This window comes from Mastacembelus armatus, chromosome 22 (assembly GCF_900324485.2).
Source record: "Mastacembelus armatus chromosome 22, fMasArm1.2, whole genome shotgun sequence".
In the NCBI taxonomy this organism is placed as follows: Eukaryota; Metazoa; Chordata; class Actinopteri; order Synbranchiformes; family Mastacembelidae; genus Mastacembelus; species Mastacembelus armatus.
Window position 1 is genome coordinate 13,367,200 of NC_046654.1, and position 20,196 is coordinate 13,387,395.

The window sequence follows — 20,196 nt, forward strand, 5'->3', positions numbered from 1 at the left end:
GAAAAAAAAATTCCACAAACCTGTGTTGGAGTCAGAGTTCTCTCTGGGCACATCATCATAAATCACATCATCCGGATCTGAACCACAAAACAGTGCATTTGTTATATGACATAGGTATGCTGTTCACACAACAAACAGGATACAATGTAAAAGGGCTCAAATGAAAGGCACACGCAAAGGTCTGCTTCCTCAAAAGAATAGGGAAGGAAGTATCTGGGAATGCAGTTGTGTCAGTAGAAAAAAAAGACACAATAGCACCCTAAAGAGATCCATGTTGTTTGAAGAAGAAAATACAAAAAATTGAAACAACACTGATATTCCCTCTATAGAAATTATACACAGATCTCTAGAATATGTACTTATTTTTTTGCTTGAATATCATTCCTTACTTTCCATCCATGCAGTGTTGGCAGGATCTGATGCCCATTTAGTTAAAGCATCCTCTTCTCTAATTGGTGGATACTCGACACTGAAAACACTTGAAAAAAAACATTAACTTTACAAACAAATCTGTAGCTCTATTTTATCACTACCATATATCAGAAAACCAAGAAATAATTCTACGCTTTTCTGAATTATTTACAATGAATTTATGTATTATCACTGACATAATAGTACCAGTCATTTATAATATAAGGGCAAATACCTATGCAACTGTAACTTGAAATGGGGAGTAAGGGAGCTTACTTTTCATGCCTCTATTAAGACAGCATTAAATGTACTTAATGGTTGTTATAGACATGCTGTGAGGGTGTCACACCTGTCAACAGAGGTGTTTCCAGTTCCGACCACAGTTACTGAAAAAGGAAAGACAGAAAACTTTACACAAAGATAACCTACAGCACCAGATGATCATTTTCTTGCCTGGAACTCTTTTAAAAAAATATATATACACACACACACACACACACACACACATATATATGTATAACATTATCAATATTTTTTTTCAAAAATTAACACACTGCACTGTGCAAGTAGTTTTTTCTTTTCATATGTCACCACCAGATGTCACTGATGATTTCATGTCTCCTTGATTGCTTATGCTTAGTTAAGATATTTTCTTTCAAATGTGCTGCCATAAATTTCACTTCATACTTTCAAATTCCATGTTAATATAAACCTTCTGCTTTACTACGAGCATATAATGGAAAAACAGATTACCAGTAGTGTTGCAAAAGAGCTTTTGCTAATGATGTCATTGCCAACAGGTATCGTGATAAAAACAAAACAATACAAAATTGTAAATAATTTTGTACATTATGCCACAAATCCAAGTTTCAAAACTTTTTCACTGAAATATAATTCAATCTGGTGTGACCTTCATAAGATAATTACAGTCTATTTAAATTCACCGAAGTTCCAGGCCACAGGCTTGGACACAGCTACTGCAAGATTTTAGTGAAACCGGAAAGTCCTCACAGCCAGCACAGATCTTTGGGATGGCTAAATTTAGTCCCTACTTCCTTGTGGCAGGCCATTAGAAAAAAAAAATATACAGGATAGAAGTAGCTGAGACAGCATTTACAGGTCTCAGTATGACAAATAAATGCTGACAATATATAATAACAAAGAATATATTCCCACAAATCCTTTATAATTATTATTTTGTATTAGAAAATAATTCTACATATTACAATTTGAAATTGGTATTAGAAAGTGGAAAATGGTTTGATGATATCAACTAAAGTCTCAGGCTGGACTCAAACCGAGAACATTGTAGTTTAGCTATCTACCAAATTTTATGGTGTCGTGGGTGTTTAAAAAAAATTGAACTGACCTAAATATAAACACGTCATACTAATTAATGGGTCATAATTTAGATATAAAAGTACTTTCAGGATTTGGTCCTGCTACATGCTCTATTTTACCATCTTCATCCATGGAAAGGTGTCGAATGATGACGGGTGTGGTGTAGGTTGGTGTGATGAGTGGTACACCCGAGGGGGTTGCATAGCCACAAGGCACTGGGACAGAGTATCCTGAAGTGATGCCAATAGGGCCGGAGTGGATATCCGAGCCTCCTCCCTCTCGCTCTTTGAACTCCAAAGAGGAAATGGAAGAGGAGGTCCCATGTTGCTGATGCTCAAGCTGCTGCAACTGCAGGGGAGTGATGTCAATCACAGAGTAGGGATTGACTTTGCCCTGGGCATTTGTCCTAGGGACAGCCTGTGCAGAGTGACAGTCATCAATGGATGGATCCTCACCTTCCCTACCTGGTGACAGAAATTATATTTTATAACATATTTTTAACTGATACTCATTTCTTCAGTTGCAGTTGACTGAAGAAATGCAAGCAAAATGTATCACAAGAATATGAAAAGTCAATGTCAGGCACATTACAAAATACATTCACCAAAGAAACAGGTCTATTGACAAAAGAGTAAAACAAAAAAAGAACTAATTACTAATGTATGTACCATTGGTTTTGATTATTTATTGAGCCTTAGTTTTTCAGGAGCTTCACTTAGAACTGGCATTAAATGCATTAAATATGTAGTTGAAATTTATTGAATTTTGAGAATTAAATGTGGGTTGTGTGAATTAAAAGTGTGAATATGGTCAGTAGAGGTTCCTCATGATAGCACAGATACTGTACAACCACTTGTGCGGTGTCAAATCACATATTTTAAATGGGCAAATGCTGAAAAATTAGTGCAGCATGGACATACCTTCACTAGAGTACTAGTGAATGACTAAGCATGAATAATGAGAGGATAGCCCAGCCTGCTGCTACTATCACAACTATCAGTGAAAAAAGCCAGACAACCTCCAGCAACAGGCAGAGATACAAGATATCTGACAGAAACAGATTGCTCCACCTCATGGCCTCATTGTATCCTGAGCTGAATGGGCTGGACTAGAGCCAAATAACACAACATACCATAGGAAAATGTAGAGAACCTTGGACCACTGCCACAAAATATCCTACATATTCAAGCCATAATCAGCAGGTGACTAATTTCTAAATGCAACTGTAGTGCAGAGGAGTTTCTGTTGCATTGGCTAAGATGGGCTCAAATATTCTTACTCCCGTAGAGCCAATGATAAAATGTCAATGCTTTTAGGCTGCAAACCTGTTTTTTCAGGATCTGTTTGTGTGTCGTCATTAAGAGGAGGGGGTGGAGGCGGCGGTGGTAGTAAATCTGTCTCTATGTCATCAGTCCCTTGAGCAACAGATGTCCACTCTACTTCTGCTGTAGAGGATATGCTTGTTGCTGTGTTTGCTGGGGGGTCTAGGCTGGCAAGATGACCTTCAGAGTGACTGACGGCCACAGTGTTGTCACAGCTCTGATCCTTGCTACTAGGACCTAGATGAGCTGGAGATGCAGGAGGTGGTTGGGCAGCCTCAGGGACATCATTATCACTGTCATCAAAGTCGAAGGCTTCCCCCTCATCTTCAGCTGCAAAGGCGTCATTGTCTGCCAACACTAGAAACAGAGGCCAAGGTTCAGAAATATTGAGGATTAGATTGTAATATTGCAATAAACAAGAAAATATTATGTAAAATAGAGTAAAATATTCAAGCACATGATAGAGCACTGATATGTGAACTTTTATATGTGAAGTTTGTCTATGGCGAAAACAACACAATATTTAGCATGGATACTTAACTGTGATGAGGGGCAAGACAATCACACCACACTGTATAGTTTTGGGGATTTAGGAAAACAAAACTTAAATTTAGATAGGGTTTAAGTCAGTAATCATATCACTTATAGACCACTTTAGAGAATGTTTACAGATACACTACAGATACACTGTGGGTGGTAGAAAAAGGCCTTGGCTGTTAAAAGCCACATACACACTAACAATTAAAGGTGGATCTACTACAGCAGTATGTGTTCCCACTTCATTTTTAACATCAAGAATTCACAGCGGAACAGCAAATCAGCTGCTCTATTTTATAGCAAAAACTGGAGCACAGCTACAAAAACACCAGTTTTCACTGCGAACAGACAGGAAGGGAACAACAAATGTCTTTCCAGCTTCTACACTGCAATTAGGCCAGCAGGAAAGATAGCTGTTACTCCCTCCAGTGAGTAGTACACCCGGAGCTTATGCATTCTTTCTGATCTGATGAATAGTGTGGGTCTGAGTCACTGAAAAGCAATAAAGAACAAGAGAAAAGAAGCAGGAATGCATAGGTTCAACTTTCATCAGCTGATTTCATGTTTTCATGATAAGAATCATGATGTGTAATGTGTAATGGTAGCATTTTAGGTTTCATTGAGTAATGTAATGGGAGAAAATTATTTAAGTTGGGCAAATATTTGGAAAATGTAATTCTGAATGCAGTGGAAAATATGAAGTCATCATTTAAATAGTGGTAAATGAATGAAAAAAAGTGAAAAACCACAGAGGCTGGATTGAAAGAACTCCTACTCTTACATTCACATTCCTTCAGCTTTTCTAAAGTGTTGCTGATTTTCTTTTAGGAAGTCAATCTTTAGGAGGTTTCCTTAACTCCTGAGAGTGATATTCTATCTCTGTCACAGTTTTGCTCAAGAACATATCATGAATTCTTTCTGGGCACTTTCATCAGTCGTCACAGCTTGATTATATTAGCTTACAATCTGAAGTGTTCTTCTCATATCCTGTGTTTCCAATGAAAACAGAAAATTCCAAGTGTGCAGGAGTCTATTTCCAGCACAGGCTAATGAGATATTCCCACCAACAACAGGAGCCAAAATAGCTCTAGAGATTTAGACTGATGATCTAAAGGTCCCTGATTCAATCTTGGTTTTTGGCATTTTCCCCCCTACTCACTTCAAATCCTACATATTTTTTTCCAGTAGCAGGCTAGGCTACATCTTTTACTTTTGATACGTTATCCATAACTTTTATGTTTAATTTCCAATGTACTGTCAGCCCAATGCAACGAACCTGAACATTAATGTTGTTATTTAAAGTTTATATATGGTTACTGATATGGTTATTCTTCACACACAATTACCATCAAATGAACCATGTTCATTGTTGCAATGTGCTGTGTTATGCCTTCAGGCCTGAGTAGCCCACTGATAGTCACCAAGTAAACCTTAACTCCAAGAAACTCCCTGTAGCAAAGCCCAATTACTTTGAAGTCACTCACAGCAGGTTTTGACAGGCAGTTGTTCCACCCTGCAGCCAAGTGTGTGAGGGTCTGTGACTAATGTTCCAGGTCAACATTGTGACCATATGGTCATCTGCACCCATTACTAAAGGTGCAAGAAGAGAGGTGCAATGAGCAAACCTGGAAAGAGAGATACTATCTGTCTTTTTCCATCTGTACCATAATGAATAGTGTGGGATGCAGAGATAAGGCACTGCTTGCTAGTTAATAGCCTGCAGTACTCCAGGACTGTCGTATGTATATTCATAAGCTAATACTGTTCCACGTAAGCACCCAGATCACCTCTATGTGGTGTCAATATGAAACACTTGACTGTGCCAGAACAGAGCAGTATTTAATTTGATTAGATTTGGCCAGATGATCAGCAATTATTGGTAAGTGAGGCCACTGAAATTAGCTGTGGTTATTCATGTCAGCAGCTTAATTACAGAGACTCTGCTGGATGTTGACCTTATAGTGTAAGCATTCCACAGCATGACCGCTCATATGAGGACATTCACATTAGTTCGAACTACATTCATACACAAGGTCCTGAACTGGGATTTAAAGTGTCTTCACTTTGGGGATGTCTCTTATCTTTCTATCCTTGTGAATTATAAGAATATGAGAAATATGCACAGACGCACAATTGTGGCCCAGCTGAGGTGCCACTGTCAATTCATAATCACAATATGGATTCTGTTATGTGGATCTATGTCTACTCTGCCATATAATGGTCTCCTCAAATGAGTCAGTGGGTTATGATCTGCTCCAGCATCGCCCTGGCAACAAAGCAAGTCACTTGCCAGCTGGAGACGAAGCATTTCTCTAGCCTGTGTCTTTCCCTGGCGGCTGTGTGTGTGTGTGTGTGTGTGTGTGTGTGTGTGTGTGTGTGTGTGTGCGCGTGCAGGTTTGTGTGTGTATATGTGTGCGTTGTTGCAGCAGTATTCAGCCTAATACTGAGGGACATTGTCTGGTATTCACAGAAGCGCAGCACATTTTACCCTCCTTTAGTCCCTCATTCTTCTGCCCACACTCCACAGCAGCAGAGGAGCGGAATCTGTGTTGTTTACTCATGCTGTCCAGCTTCAGCAGCATTCCAGGAGTGATGACACTATGAGAAGCCCTACTGAAGCTATCACCTTTAGTCACCCATTACCTTGGCATTATTGAGACCACACCCCAAGCAACTAATCTAAGAAGCCTATACAAATCATGAAGATGCTGCATGAAGTTAGTACACTGCATGTATGAGTGACAAAGCTAAAGTTTTGTTGACTTTACTTTCTGGAGGTGGGGGAGGAAAGTCTTCTACGTCCATGCTTGCTGTTCCTCTCCTGCATAAACTCTCCAGACAGCAGCATGCAGAGGATCAACTACGCCAACACACATTCCTAAAAGAAAAAGACAAACATCATAAAATGGGAAAATATGTTGGATAATACACATAGTACCAATTAACTTAAAACTTGAAAATGTTACCATACATCACAAGTTAGGCATTTCGATGTCATCATATGTAAGCTGCTCAGTACTTCAAAACCACAACCACACTAGTTATTCCATGTTACTTAATCACAACAGCCATTCATCAGCATTGTGTTGTGGTCACGGTCTGGTACCTTTTGTGTCAACATCAGAATGTGAACCAGAGCTAATTCAGACAAATGAATGCGTGAATGAAAACAAAAGGAACTCTTATTGTGCTCTTGGTGACGGCTGACACAACCACGTGTTAAAGTGTGCACAACATTCTCATATGCTAATTTGTAGGCGTGAGTCATGTTAGTAACCAGGTTCACATTCAGAATTAAACTCTACGTTATTGTGCTAATTTAGTGACAAATCGTAATTGTAATAATTTGGGAACAAATAGTATTAAGAAACATTCAAAATCTACTAAGATGTCAAAAATTGCATTTTAGAGCTGCAACAACAGGTCAGTTAGTTGATTAGTGATCTTACAAAAAAGTCATCTTCAGCAACAGTTTTAATAATTTGAAGAAGGCAAAATATTTGCTAGTTCAAACCTCTGAACTTTGGTTTTGTGATGCTTTTTTCTGTGTATATCCTTTTACAGTTTTTTATTATTGGGTGCAGTCATTTAAAAACCTCAAAACTGTGTCAAGGGAAACTATGCTGCCGTCTGACATATTATAAACAAAACAGTTAGAGAAAAATAATTAACAAATTATCAAAAAAGTTACATCATGCTGTACTGTGAAATATTTTAAGTATTTACCAAACTGCAAAAACATATCTCAGGTGGCAGTTTTCTACTAGTAGACTCAACTCTTGACATGACTGTAGTTTGAGGATAAGTATGAGTAGGTAAGGTGCAGAGGTCAATGTGGCATTTTAACTGCAACCATACATTCTTGCCCAGTGAGATGTCATCACCATGCTGAGGCAGGAGAGACCTTTGGACCTGTATGGGCATGAGAGGCATTGCATTCCTCACAGCCTTCATTTGCTAAAGTACAATTCTATTCAGACCTGACAGTTTCTGTCAAAGGCAACTTCTAGAAGAAAGCACAAATTCCATACTTCATCGGCCTGCTATTATCCACGAAACAGATGACATTGTTATGACATCATGCTGTACATTGCACATAAAGCAGTCCTTGTTGTATTATGTTTGCTCTATATTCTATCCATGCAATCTCTCAATACAAGTGACAATATACATGTAGGCTTATAACAGTCTACTTCAAAAACCAACGTACACCACAGTAATGCACCCATCAAGATCCAAAGGATGGATCATTCTGTGTCTCAAAGCTTGTTTTGTCTACAAATAATGTGAAATTGTCTGCTTCTCTGTCCTCCACCCAATTCACAGGGCACAAAGCCAGAACAGTGGATGTGAACACACAAGAGCCGTGTCTGCAGAATCCAGTGCGGCTGACAGACAATGCTAGGGCTAACAGAGGCAGGTAGAATATGCATAGCCTGAGGAGAAATAACCTGCACAGTAGACAGGAGATGAACAGGAGCTGCTACATATAGTATGACTAGTAATAAGACCTTCTGTAGGACATATAATGCAAAGCCTGTGACAAACGAGTATGAAACAGGTATTTAACAAACATCGCTGTAAAGAGACTGACATTATTTTGGAGTGAGAACTAACAACCAAGTCCTGACAGGAGCTTTGTAGATGACTCATGTCTCCCTTCAACTGCATTGTTCAGGGTCTAGGACAGGGAAAAGGAAGGAAGGAAGGGAAAAGAAGAAAAATAGAGATATTTTAATTAAAATATCTTCCTTATGTTATTTTGGTTTTGAATAAGCATTAAGCCTGCATATGGTCTGTCACATAAAAAGCCAAAACGCAAAAACAGCCTTCCTCACTTCTGATTTGAAGCCAATCTGCAAATTCCTCCCGTCCTCCTCTCTCCTATATATGCTGTTTTTTGTTTTTTTACTCCCTTCATTACGAAAACTAAATGTACCTTTCCACAAAATACATCCCATAAGGCCTGTGGTGAGGTGCGAATTCAAATGTGATGTGCACACTCACTACATTTATAGCGTCTGTCTCCATTCCATCCATACTTAATGCGTCTTAATTTTGACACATTTACACTGTATAGCAATAGAAGGGAGTTGAGTATATTCAGTTTATGGGCCCACACAGATTTGGCAGGAAAACAATTATCATAATGCATTTGATTGATTGAAAGCCACTGTGCTGGAGTTAAATTCCTTATATGTGAAAACATACTTGGCCATAAAGACTATTCTGATTTACACTCACTCTACTACTGCTCAGTGGCCAGCAAAAAGGTACTGTAACTCAATGACTGAGGACAGAGCAGAAGACAAAGAAGAAGTAAAATCAGCCGTGTGGTTGATGACAGGCTCAGCTGAGCATGCCATTACATGCTGGAAAGGCTGAGCTGTGTTCAGCAGACAGGAAAACTGTCATGTAGCCTGCTGGTTTAATGCAGACAATTTGCTCACCTGTGTAATTCTAATATCCTATGTTAAAGAACAGAAATGACAAGGATTAAAAAACATGTTGACAATCTGTATGTACTATAAATATTGTCAACATAATCCAGAGTGTGACTGCAGGATTAGTTGCTACCAATGTTCAGTTGGGAAGGACAATTGTGAAGAACAAGGTTCTTGCAGATTTCACTATTTTAAAATAAGACCAACGTATATTAATCCCAAATGCACTAGATTTGACACATGATTTTCTCCAAAGCTCAAAACAATAAATACTATCACAGCTTTCTTGTAATTTCCCTACAGTTTCCAAGAAATTAACCTTTTTTGTAAATACATTTCTGCTCTGTGAAAAAGCCCAGAACTAATTACTTGTGTATGGCAACCAATGATCTGTCAAAATTTAATTGTACGTCTTGCTGAGAGCTATTCTACATAAAACTCGGGTAAGGGGTTTTGATTATTCTCTAGCGTTTTCTGGAGCACACTTAATGACAAGTGGCATTCCACACATAAACAAAAGCCTAAAGGAGAGGGGTGGTGCGAGAGAGAGAGACTTGTAGTCTGCTGTGCCTGTGTTTGGCTTCACAGTTCTTTGGCTGACTGTTTTATCAAGCAGTGGTCCCAATATTCTCTGTCTGCCAGGATTACAGTAAGTCTTGACCAAAAACAGCACATCCCAGGCCATTCAAAGGGTGGATGGTCAGGCACAAAAAAAGTACTGTAATGTATCTGCAGAGAGGTTCATGGGAGGAAATGCCAGTGCACTGCAGCATAATAAAATGGGAAAAAAGCATCTCATTCTAGTCTCTTTAAGATTATAATAAAGAGGTGAAAAATAATAGATCTGCTACAAAGAACCTTTGTGTCAAATAAACAATATATATATTATATTTAGTACTTGTGCTGTTGTTCTCGTAGGCGCTGAAGATCATTGGATAAAAATATCTATGGCCCCCCCCCATCACTGACATTACTAACACACTAAACAACTGAGGTAACCAGCTTCTCTAGGTTCTTTGTATTGTGAACCTAGCCCTACAGTACATTGGCTAAGCAGTAAAGACTGTTCCCTAAATCTCTACTCAAAACCTCTGTAGCTCACACAGATTCAACCACACAACCTTGACAGGATAACGGTATCTGGACCAGCCAGTCATGACAACACACCACATTTCACCACCCAGCCTGACCTCAAAAGGGGTGGGGAAGCTTAGAAACAGGCACAAGATAGCTGACTTTTAAATTGGAAAATCATGACTCCTGCCAAGTTGAAACTGCTCATTAGATCAACAACAGACAAAATGGAAGCATATCCATAGACACAAATATAACTAATCACAGCTAAGCAAGCAATCCTCCTCATAATTATATCATTTTTTCCTGTAGCAGAAAAATTCTTCTTTTGTATAGCATAATGTTTATGCCTCTATCCAATTCCCCCCTTGGTAAAACAGAATCTCTCCTCAACACAGTAAACAATCAACCCAACCAGAAGACCACGTGTTCTGTGTGGTATTCTCCGTCAGCTACCAATTATAATTACAGTCCTAATGGTTTTGTAGGATTGTAGGAAATACACTTCAATAATCAGGCCCACACAGCTGCAGTGTTTTTTTTTTATGTTGGAGGTGTAATTTTTTGAACATGTCAGGAGATGCTGAGCTATAAGCACAAGTACTGTGTTTCTAATCAGAAAGCGGTCAATGCTAAAGCCAAGATGCCATCCATTACGTTACAGGATGCAGTTTAACCATTACAATGCATCATACAACATCATATTCTCCATTGTACCCCTGATAAAACAATAAGAGGGACATGATACTTCTAAATTATGTTTCTTATTTTACATTAACATTAGCCTGGAGGCAGATTCTGTTCTCAGTAAAAATGAAAAAATACTGACAAAGCCCTACAATTCCTAGTTTGGGAATCCCACGGCTAAATGAAAGACTAGGGCTGCATAATATTTCAAACGTGGTGTTCATTTGAAAACATTGGCTGCCACAGTTTTGGCTGTCACTCCTAACTGGTCTCCACCCGCCCAGTGAGCCACACCAAAGCTTTGAGAGCCCAACATGTCACCAGAAGAGCACTATGTAGTGTGCAGTGGGCAGTGGATAAGAAGCTGCTGTAAAGAGCTTTTGTTGACTGGCTGGATTTAAGATCTGAAAACATTTTAATATGAATAGATAAGCTCTGTCAAATGACAATCAGGGACAACAGGACAACTCAATAGTCTTGACTGAGTACCAGTCATTGCACTGAATTCAGAGGGTGGAGACAAGCCAAGACGCCTGAAGCCAAGATGGAGCTCTGACTTTATTCATCCCTTTGCTGCTAAGAAAGTGCTCTACAGGGTCCTCATAAATAGCTCAATTCGCAGAGCATGGTGCCATCATGTAGGTTTGAATAGAAGGATCAGGCATCACAGTGCCTGGGTGATCTATGGTCCCTACAATGTGCCACATAACTGTTTTTCTCAGATCACTTATGGCTCTAAATTGATCTGATACATGCACCAGCTGCTAAACAAGTTAGCATTATGTGAGCAATTAGACACATCCACCTGCAGAAGAGCTGTAACCTTTCTTTTCCTACTGTTGCTGAACTGTGCAGCTAATCTATGTCTTTTTTTAGTGGATCACTGGTGGGGTGAAGGGTGGGTAGTGAAGACATAACTGCCTGTTTGAAAATGAATGGTATGCTCCTCTGCTCAACCACTGTGTACTCTGGCAGTCCAGGCTTCAACTCATAGTGAACAGAAGGCATTTCCACAGGCCACCATTTGCAAAATTACTGCCTTCTCACAATTACTTTAACAATTAGTGATTCCCAGCATTTCTCTATAGAACTAGATCTGTGCTAAGCATAACAGTGACAGCAGTTGCAAGCTGTAACACGTTTACATGGACAATAAGGGTTAATATGCTAAAATACTGACTTTCGAAGCATCTAGAAAACAGACATGGTAACTAGCATTAACACTGATTGCTAATGTTCCTTTTTCTTAAAACAATAAAAAAAAATTCCACAGATGTGTCTAAAAACATACACAGTGAAAACGGCAATGGTTTGAGGAGGTGAAAGCACCACACACGAAGAACCCAGTGTTTATATGTGTCAGTGTCTCCTGTGAAACCTCACATTAGGAACCTGCAGTGAATCTGAGCAAGGAATAATGATCTGTGCTCCTCTGACAGCCTTTACTACACTGGTGGGAAACACTGAGCATCTGTATTTGCAGTCAGGCCATCCGGATTATTTGTTAAACAAATTACTGCTGGAGACTTCTGTGTACATGCAAGTGTATGTGACACCCCCCCCCTTAAATGTTCTAACAAGCGAATGTGATGAGCAGGTGAATAGGACATGCACAATACTAAACACAAAGATCTTGAGCACTCTTGGTATTTAAACACCTTGTGAAGGGTACGATCTTGAAACACTAGGCTTTTTTCCCTGCAGAGACAACTAATATTAAACGGTTCAACTACAGTTCTATAACGTGTTTAGACTGAAGATTGAAGCTCTGCAGCCTTTTCACAGGAATGACATGATTTTTTTTTGGGCTGACTTAAAGACTTATTAAACTGTTAAAGTACGTAGGAATTGACATTATTATAATGATGTTGTTAACTATACGGTCTATTATATCTTTTTATGTAGAAAGTTCAGTTTATTTTCAAGATTTGACTTGACATCCCTCAAAATTAGTACTGTAAAAGCAAAAGCTATCTTTGCACCTGCAGCTGAATCCTTGAAGAGGGACAGGGCGTTCAATAAATAACCTTAAGACATTGTGCACAACACAGACATCCATCAAAACGTTGGATTACAAAAGTCAAAGCCTGGGGGAATAGATTAATATCCTGTCCAGTTAGTGTTAAAGAAAAAGCTCAGAAAAAGCTAAAGAGGAGACATTTCAAGTACTTATATCAGATCATTTTGAGATTAGGGCACTTTAATTAAAACAAATAGGCAGAGAAACTCACGCCCTTTGTCTTAGCAGGTAGTTTTAGTTACAGTGTTGGCAACTTGGCAGTGTTAGCGCCACGTTAGAGTCATCTCCCAATAGACTGATTTATGAAACAAAAATACACTTAAGGTACTGTGATGGACAAAATAAATATTTGAAATGGTTTTATCAAACAACTAGCCTCACGGTTGTGCTCACCTGAACCGTTGGCAAAACAGTTAATGTTCAGGATATTTAAAACTTTGCCATAAACTTTAAAACAAGTCCTCAACTCACCATTTTATGACTCCTTCACTGAAGATTTAGCTTAGCCACTGTTTCGCTGTAACAACATGAAAACGTTAAACGTAAAACGGTTTCTTAACTTCGACACGATACACCAAAACAAATCAAGTTTTCGCCCTGTGTACTTCTAACTTCACTCATCGATGGAAACTGATTCCATCCCTGAAAAAATCCTTCACCTCCTTTCATTAGCTGATTGGCCGAATGGTTGACGTGGAGGAGCTGTGATTGGCTGGATTGAACGTCAATCAAGCTCCCACAGTTTTCTCCCGTAGGATCGGATTGAGGACTTCCAAGCGGTCCACGTGACGTGTGAGGTGGCTCCCCCTCAAACAGCTGTGCAGAGACGACGCTAGGTTCAACTTTGGGCTAAGCCAACAAAAGGGCATTTCGCTTTACTGTAAATCTGTGTGTTCTCTCTTATTGCTGGAAAATGTTACTCTCACGTTACGCTAATAAACAGATTTAAAAACCCATGTTATATTAGCCTACAAGGAGCTACAAAAATGATCCCGCTGGAAAAATAAATAAAATATATTTGAGGTCACACTTCTACACATACTTTATTCACAATTGCATTTTTTGTCAAATGGATAAAGCTGGAAAACATGCTGAAATGTTGATATTCTCCTACTGCCACCTATAGGTAGATGCACAGAACTGTACAGCATTAATAAGATCAAGTATACACAGCCAACAGAAACAGCACTGAATGAGAGTGAACAATATATAACGCTCAAATTAATTTCCAGAGACAAACACCATGTTGAATGCCATAGAAGTATTGAAAATAGATTAAGAAAAGATTAAAAACAATAAAATCTACAACTTATTAACATAATTAAATACGAGCTATGGTGGTAATACTGTGAACACTGAAATGTGAGCCATGGCAAGGGATGGGAAAGTTTTTAAAAGAGTAACAATAAATTAGAACATCTCTGTGCCAGATAAATGACAATGGTCAAACACTCGAGTCCACGTTGTCCAGTACAATCAGGCCATTGTGTGGAAAACAAAAACCTTATTCAAAATTTCATGTGGTTTAAGTAAAAATATAAACCTACTTTATAAACACATCTCTATTTTTTTAATTACTTTCTCTCATAATACCAACAATTGTCATTATGAAAATATTACTTGGTTATTCTGTATCAACACTGCTTCACTTCTGCGACATTGGATTTCCATTTTGGACAACAGTGCCTTTGTGGAGTAGATCAGTCCTGGGCTTTCTTCCACCGTAAAGATGATTCGGTTTAAGGCCTGTTCTTTCATGACCATGATAAATATTTCCCTCCACTGAAAAAGGATTCACAGTCCAACAACACCAATGTAACCTGTGAACGGACTGATCTAATTCTCTAAATCTGAGTGTATAACAGCAATGAGTAGCTCATAGAACCTCAATTGTCTTGTCCAATCAATGCTGAATGCCTGTTGTAAAAGGAAACAGTGTAGCTGTGTAGGGAAAAAGGTCACATTCATCAATAGCAACAGTCCAGAAGCAGCTGTGGTCAGACAAAGAGGCATACAGTGCAACACCACTTCAAGCATGGCAGGCTGCAAATCTTTACTGCTGATGTATACTGACTTCAGATAGTACTAAGACTCCTAATTTTTTTTATAATTTGTGATGTTCCTTGACAGTTTATGAATGAAGAATATAATGGCATAGTTTCCCCCCCCCCCCACAAATAAATATTTGTGGATGTGTGCTTTTAAAAGACCTTTGGAAAATATTTTTCTATAATGAATAAATAACCGTTTTGACTGGTAGAGTGGGCATTTCACAACACACAGTTCTGAAAGTGAAGCAAACAAGCAGCACCTCATTCAACTGCCCTGCACAACCACATCTACCTATTTAAAGCTGGCCTAACCAGATGAGGAACTCAAAGTCTTTCCTGTAAAAAAAAATGTAAAAATCAACTGAAGTGTCTACTGTTTGAAAGTGACGCCTGATGGAAAGCAATGTAGCATCCTTTATGTCGGTGGTACCAGACACTCATGCCTAACCTTTCAGAGCTTTCTTAAAATACTGTGATCCACCTTTAGTGCAGGGAACTTAGGGTTCTAACTAGAAAATCTAATAGAATAAAATTTAAAAATATTCAACTTATTGTCATTACTGTAAATGTCACTTCACAAACCCATTATAAAAGAAAAGCAAAAAAAAAACAAAAAAACATATAGCATCATTCAGCTAAGACATGACCTCATTAGCAATCCTCAGCTAACATGGGGCTTGTCAGAAATGTCAGGCTGGCTGTTTACAAGACCGTTTAAGGGTGCTGCCTTGTTGCCGAAGTTCCAGTCCACAGGGTTGAGCAGCTGCATAGTCTTCTTGTGCGTCCAGATGGGGTTGATGATAAGCGTGAGCAGAGCAAGGCCTATAAAGAAGACCAGGCGTGGGGGCAGGGCCACATGGGTGTTGATCTCTTCCCAGTGGGTCAGGGTTACCCACCATATGTAGTAGGTTAACACCATGCGACAGTGGAACATGTGGATCATCACCCACTGGTTGGCTTTCCAGAACAGAGTGTGTGCCCAGCCAGCCTGTCAGGGTGAAAGAGACACACAGACATGGACTGGTAAGGACTGGGGCAGGAATTGTTTTGTTGACAGCTGAAGAAATTAAACTTTGTTCACTTGCATTATACAAAGCTAATTTTCATATCATCAGATAATCATGCAGTCTACATTTATGTAACCTATGTGTGTTCAAGTCCCATCTTTGAGGAGGAGGAACAGTGAAAGTTTAGGGTACGGCCTCAGTCGTTTTATAAAACTTCCTCTTTCTAAGAATGCAAAACCTCATCAGTTGACAGTCATAAGAAGCACAAGACATAAGAGGAACTGCAACCTGCTGCTATTTAGTACCTTAAAAGTATTTGGCAGGAAATCTCTAAGATTATCAACCAGCAGCAGTGAAGCCAACCAGAACCTTGACACTGCTGAGTAAGTGCACATAACGCTGTACCTGCATTGTCTCTGTATCATGACGAGGAAAAGAAACGCTGTGTGAGATGTGAACGCATCAAACAGTTGCCCTCAACAGGCAGTATAAGACCCCCTACCTTCAGTAACATCCATGATATGCAGGTAAATGGAGTGCTCATCTCAAGCAGGAGTACAACCATAGGCAGGAAGTGGCCAAGCGAATCCCACACCACTGCCCCTGCATATCCTGACAGGGCGAAGAAATGGTGCGCTGCCAGCGGGAGGTCGAGTGTCCAAAAGAGCACATTGGAGGCATGAAGTGCTACATTCTCAAACACAAAGAAACCTGTGGCTGTGAGGACATTAAACCATGACCAGTTTTCTTGTCCCCTCACTCTGTCTGTGAATAACAGAGAGTCCTCAGTCAGGGCCCGAAGTCCAGCTACTGTACTCTGGATGCCAAATACTGCCCGAGTAGCTGCAAGGTTCCAAAAAACCTTCTCCTTAGCTGGCAGAGAGTTGTAGGTGTGGAACAGAGCTACTGACAGGAGGTGTGAGAGGAGGAAAACTGCTGCGTAGAAACCAAATCCGAGTCCAATAAGCTGGAGGCGAAGATCCCATGAGAAGTATTCTGCACTGGACTGAGGAAGAGGGCTGATCTTCTGGTCAGGCTCCATGGTGTTTGAGAGGGGACGCTCACCTGCAGCTGGGCCTGCGAGCAGAGGCTGGTGCATGCATGGTGTGTGTGTGTGGGCCCCCTGTAACAAACGACAAGTTTATCCAGGCGTCATTTAGTTGCACATTTAACCCAGAAAAAAAGGCTTTTACAAAGTGTCTAATTCACCCAAGCTTTTCGTGTGGAACTCGATAATAAAAAGATAATCAGCTCGACACCAGAATTAAAAACATCCTTTCATCAAACTATTACCAAAAACATGGTTAGTAAGAGAACAAGCACAAAGATGAGGCCGACACGAGCAGATGAAACACTAAGACGTCTATAACAGTAACACGACCTAGATAACTTCCTAATGATAACAACACATACCGTGCAGAAGTGATTCCACTGTACAGAGAGCCTTGGGTAATACAACAGGAAATTTCACGTCACACGACTGCGGTCATATGACCTCCAAACAGGAAGTCACGCCTCTCTTTGAACAGAACACATCCCATTGGTCAAAGCAGCGCAGAGCCATAAGCCTGCAGAGATCGTCTGTTAAAATGATCGGCTGCATGCATGAAGTCTGCTTTGGTGCAACTCTGGTGTCAGTCGGGAAAAAAATATTCCGTGGATACAGTTTAATAACGCGTGGAAATCACATATATGTGGACTGTGGACTAGCCATAACTGCATAACGTGCACACAGACACAGGGAGAACATGCAAACTCCACACAGAGATTAGAACCACCTTCTTGCTGTATCCATGAAATGCATTATTAAAAAGCATTGCCAGTGACATCATGTGGATACAGTGTTTTATTATATGTGAAGGTCTTATATATAATTACCTGTTTATATGACATTAATATGATTATATGGAGAAAATATTGTGAGAGTGACATTTTATTGCTGCAGGTTTTCAACAACAACAACAAAAAAAAAATCTAACTATTAAGTGCAGATTTGCAGGTGATGGTGCAGCCTACTCCAAATGCACTGGTCCAGAAGCAAAGAGCACCCTGGGCAGGTTGCGTTGGTGATAGCACGCATTCATACAGACTGATAACCACAGGTAAGTTTTGGAAGAAACCAAAGACTCCAAACACAAAGGGGCCATATCAGGCGGGACCCAGGTGCTTTATGTTGTAATGTGGCAGTGCTTGTTTTTTATTTGCTGTACTATTATAGCTGGTCAACCACAATAAACACCATCTAACAAAAGCAAATTTTCTTTGCTTTGCAAGAATTCCTTCATGGGTAATCGTGAAGAGCATGCCACTCAGTTGGTTATCAGAGTTGGTTATTTAATTCAAGTTAAACCTTGTTTTTCGCTAATAAATGAAAAAAATGTAGTGAGAAATCCAATTTCAGCAACCCATGAAATTCATCTTTTGTCCATTAGGGGGAAATCTTGTATTTTAGAATGAAAGGTCTTACAAGAGTTTCTCTATAAGGGGCCTGTGGTAGCGTACCGGTTGAGCTGGTGGCTAATGCTGTGGTCAGGGATTCAAATCCAGGACAAGTGGTAGGTAGAGAGAACGGAGGCACGTAGGGCTGGTGGTAACAAGGCTTCCATTGTTTGGTTCTGTTTTTTTTTTTTTTGTTGTGTGTGTTTGTATGTAGATCAGGGTTCACTATTTTATCTTATAAAATATTTATATCTCATCATTGACACAGTAGAAGAAAGTTTAAAAGTATATATTTTTAGGCAAACAGACACCACGCAAAATTTTTAAAACATTTTCTCCAAAAATTTAATTGCAGAATTATTTACAGTGGATGACCTCAGCAATGATCAAACTACCCAAAAAGGCAAAAAAAAAAAAAAAAAAAAATTAGCTAAGAAAGAATGGAGGGAATGCATATGTTATTGCAAGCTACCCAAATAAATTTAAAATTGCCCAGTGACATGGTAACTTGCACTGTAATAACACACAATAAGAAATACATATGTGATCAACTTAAAGAAATACATAACAAATGTACATTAATGGGACAGTGTCATAATTTACAACAAAAACGAATAAATAGGTGTACATTCAGAATTTGTATCTCGCATGCCGTCATATCAGCTTATAAAATAACAATAACAAAGTAAAAATGACAACAAAACATGAGCAAAAGCAGAAAATATTTATGTTCTGATGAAGCCTATATTATATATTTATATATCTATATATATTTCTTTACAAATAATGAATATTTGGCATTATATTCATCCTCACTATAGATATGATATACAAGAGATGAAAATAATTTTAGCTAAACTACCTTTTTTCATTTTATCTAGTAATTATAGATTTGTTTCACATTCCAAGTTCAAGGAAGTGTTGTATCAGTTTACATCTCAGTGAGTCTGACGCTCTTTCCACAGCATGGTTATGAAAAAGTTCCCTTGAAATATTTCACATCATGGGTTCTAAAAGCGGACAGGCAGTTGTACCAGACGTGAGGCCACAGAATGTCGGGATATAGGCTGAAATGATAGAAATACATGGAAACTGGAAAAGGAAATGGCAAAAATGGCTTGCTTACATAAAGTTGATGAAAGACATGACAGTACTGAATAAAGATTTTACAATATGCTAGGTAAGTCAAAAAAGATGGCACTTTATTTGCTGCCCTCATGACAATAAATATGATACTGAGGCAACTTTCTGTCCTTGGGGCTCTATGGAGGTTTTGATACCATAAACCTGGAACTAAAAAAAAACAAAAAAAAAAACAAATGGGGAATCCACACCACACAAGCATACATCAACCAAAGGGATCCAAGATAAAATAGTCGCTAAAATAAGCTTCAACAGTGAAATACAAGATCACTTTGCAATATGAGGCCTTTACAGCTGTCCATATGTGTGTTCATATCTATGAAAAAATGAGTGAAAGGGTAAAGAAAAAAAAAACACTTGGACCTGCTGTTACAACTGAGTGACTTTGTTCATAGTTTAGAAAATGGCTCTTTGCTCATCTTAGGGGAGCCAAGATGATAATAGGTCTCAAAGTAAATTTTAGCCCAGTTCTTACCTGTAATTGTAGCTGTAAATTGCAGAAAGTCGGTGTCTCTACATAACAAATTCTTTTCAACCTTTTCCACACCATTGTTACTTCTGGCACTAATTTCACTTTCCTGCGGTCTAACTAGAAAAATGCCATAATGCATTGCAATTATGTAAATGCCTCTTTTAGGAACAAGACACATACTTAAAACTGAACCAAGGTGGTGGATAAGGTTGATTTTTTCACAGCCCTGATCTATTTGCATAACAGAA

At 39.1% G+C, this 20,196-nt stretch overlaps 2 protein-coding genes across 4 annotated transcripts in view; both read right to left on the reverse strand.

Annotated features, from left to right (window-relative positions):
- Positions 1–13,466, reverse strand: part of arhgef10 (Rho guanine nucleotide exchange factor (GEF) 10) — a 47,521-nt gene extending 34,055 nt beyond the window's left edge. For both annotated transcript variants that reach the window (XM_026300955.1, XM_026300947.1), the window contains exons 1-7: positions 13,308–13,466; positions 6,380–6,489; positions 3,078–3,431; positions 1,872–2,216; positions 761–797; positions 390–478; positions 21–77 (exon numbers count right to left, since the gene is read on the reverse strand). In XM_026300955.1, the coding sequence (XP_026156740.1) occupies positions 21–77; positions 390–478; positions 761–797; positions 1,872–2,216; positions 3,078–3,431; positions 6,380–6,416 (919 nt within the window). In that variant the 5' untranslated portion in view covers positions 6,417–6,489; positions 13,308–13,466. The remainder of the gene's footprint in view (positions 1–20; positions 78–389; positions 479–760; positions 798–1,871; positions 2,217–3,077; positions 3,432–6,379; positions 6,490–13,307) is intronic.
- Positions 13,467–15,005: 1,539 nt separating this feature from the next.
- cln8 (CLN8 transmembrane ER and ERGIC protein) lies at positions 15,006–17,371 on the reverse strand. Of its 2 annotated transcripts, none has more exons than XM_026309898.1 (3): positions 17,308–17,371; positions 16,397–17,017; positions 15,006–15,875 (listed from the first exon to the last, which is right to left on the reverse strand). In XM_026309898.1, exons 2-3 carry the CDS (start codon positions 16,991–16,993, stop codon positions 15,549–15,551), a joined length of 924 nt encoding a protein of 307 aa, XP_026165683.1. In that variant the 5' UTR covers positions 16,994–17,017; positions 17,308–17,371; the 3' UTR covers positions 15,006–15,548. The 2 variants fall into 2 exon arrangements, with proteins under 2 accessions (XP_026165683.1, XP_026165673.1); XM_026309888.1 differs by lacking the exon at positions 17,308–17,371 and adding an exon at positions 17,188–17,211.
- Positions 17,372–20,196: the final 2,825 nt, after the last annotated feature.

What these genes read in the sequence shown, in the direction of transcription:
- cln8 (XM_026309888.1), bottom strand. An exon ending in TATCATGGATGTTACTGAAG is followed by an intron (nt 15,876 to 16,396) that starts GTAGGGGGTCTT and finishes TCACCCTGACAG; the next exon opens with GCTGGCTGGGCACACACTCT.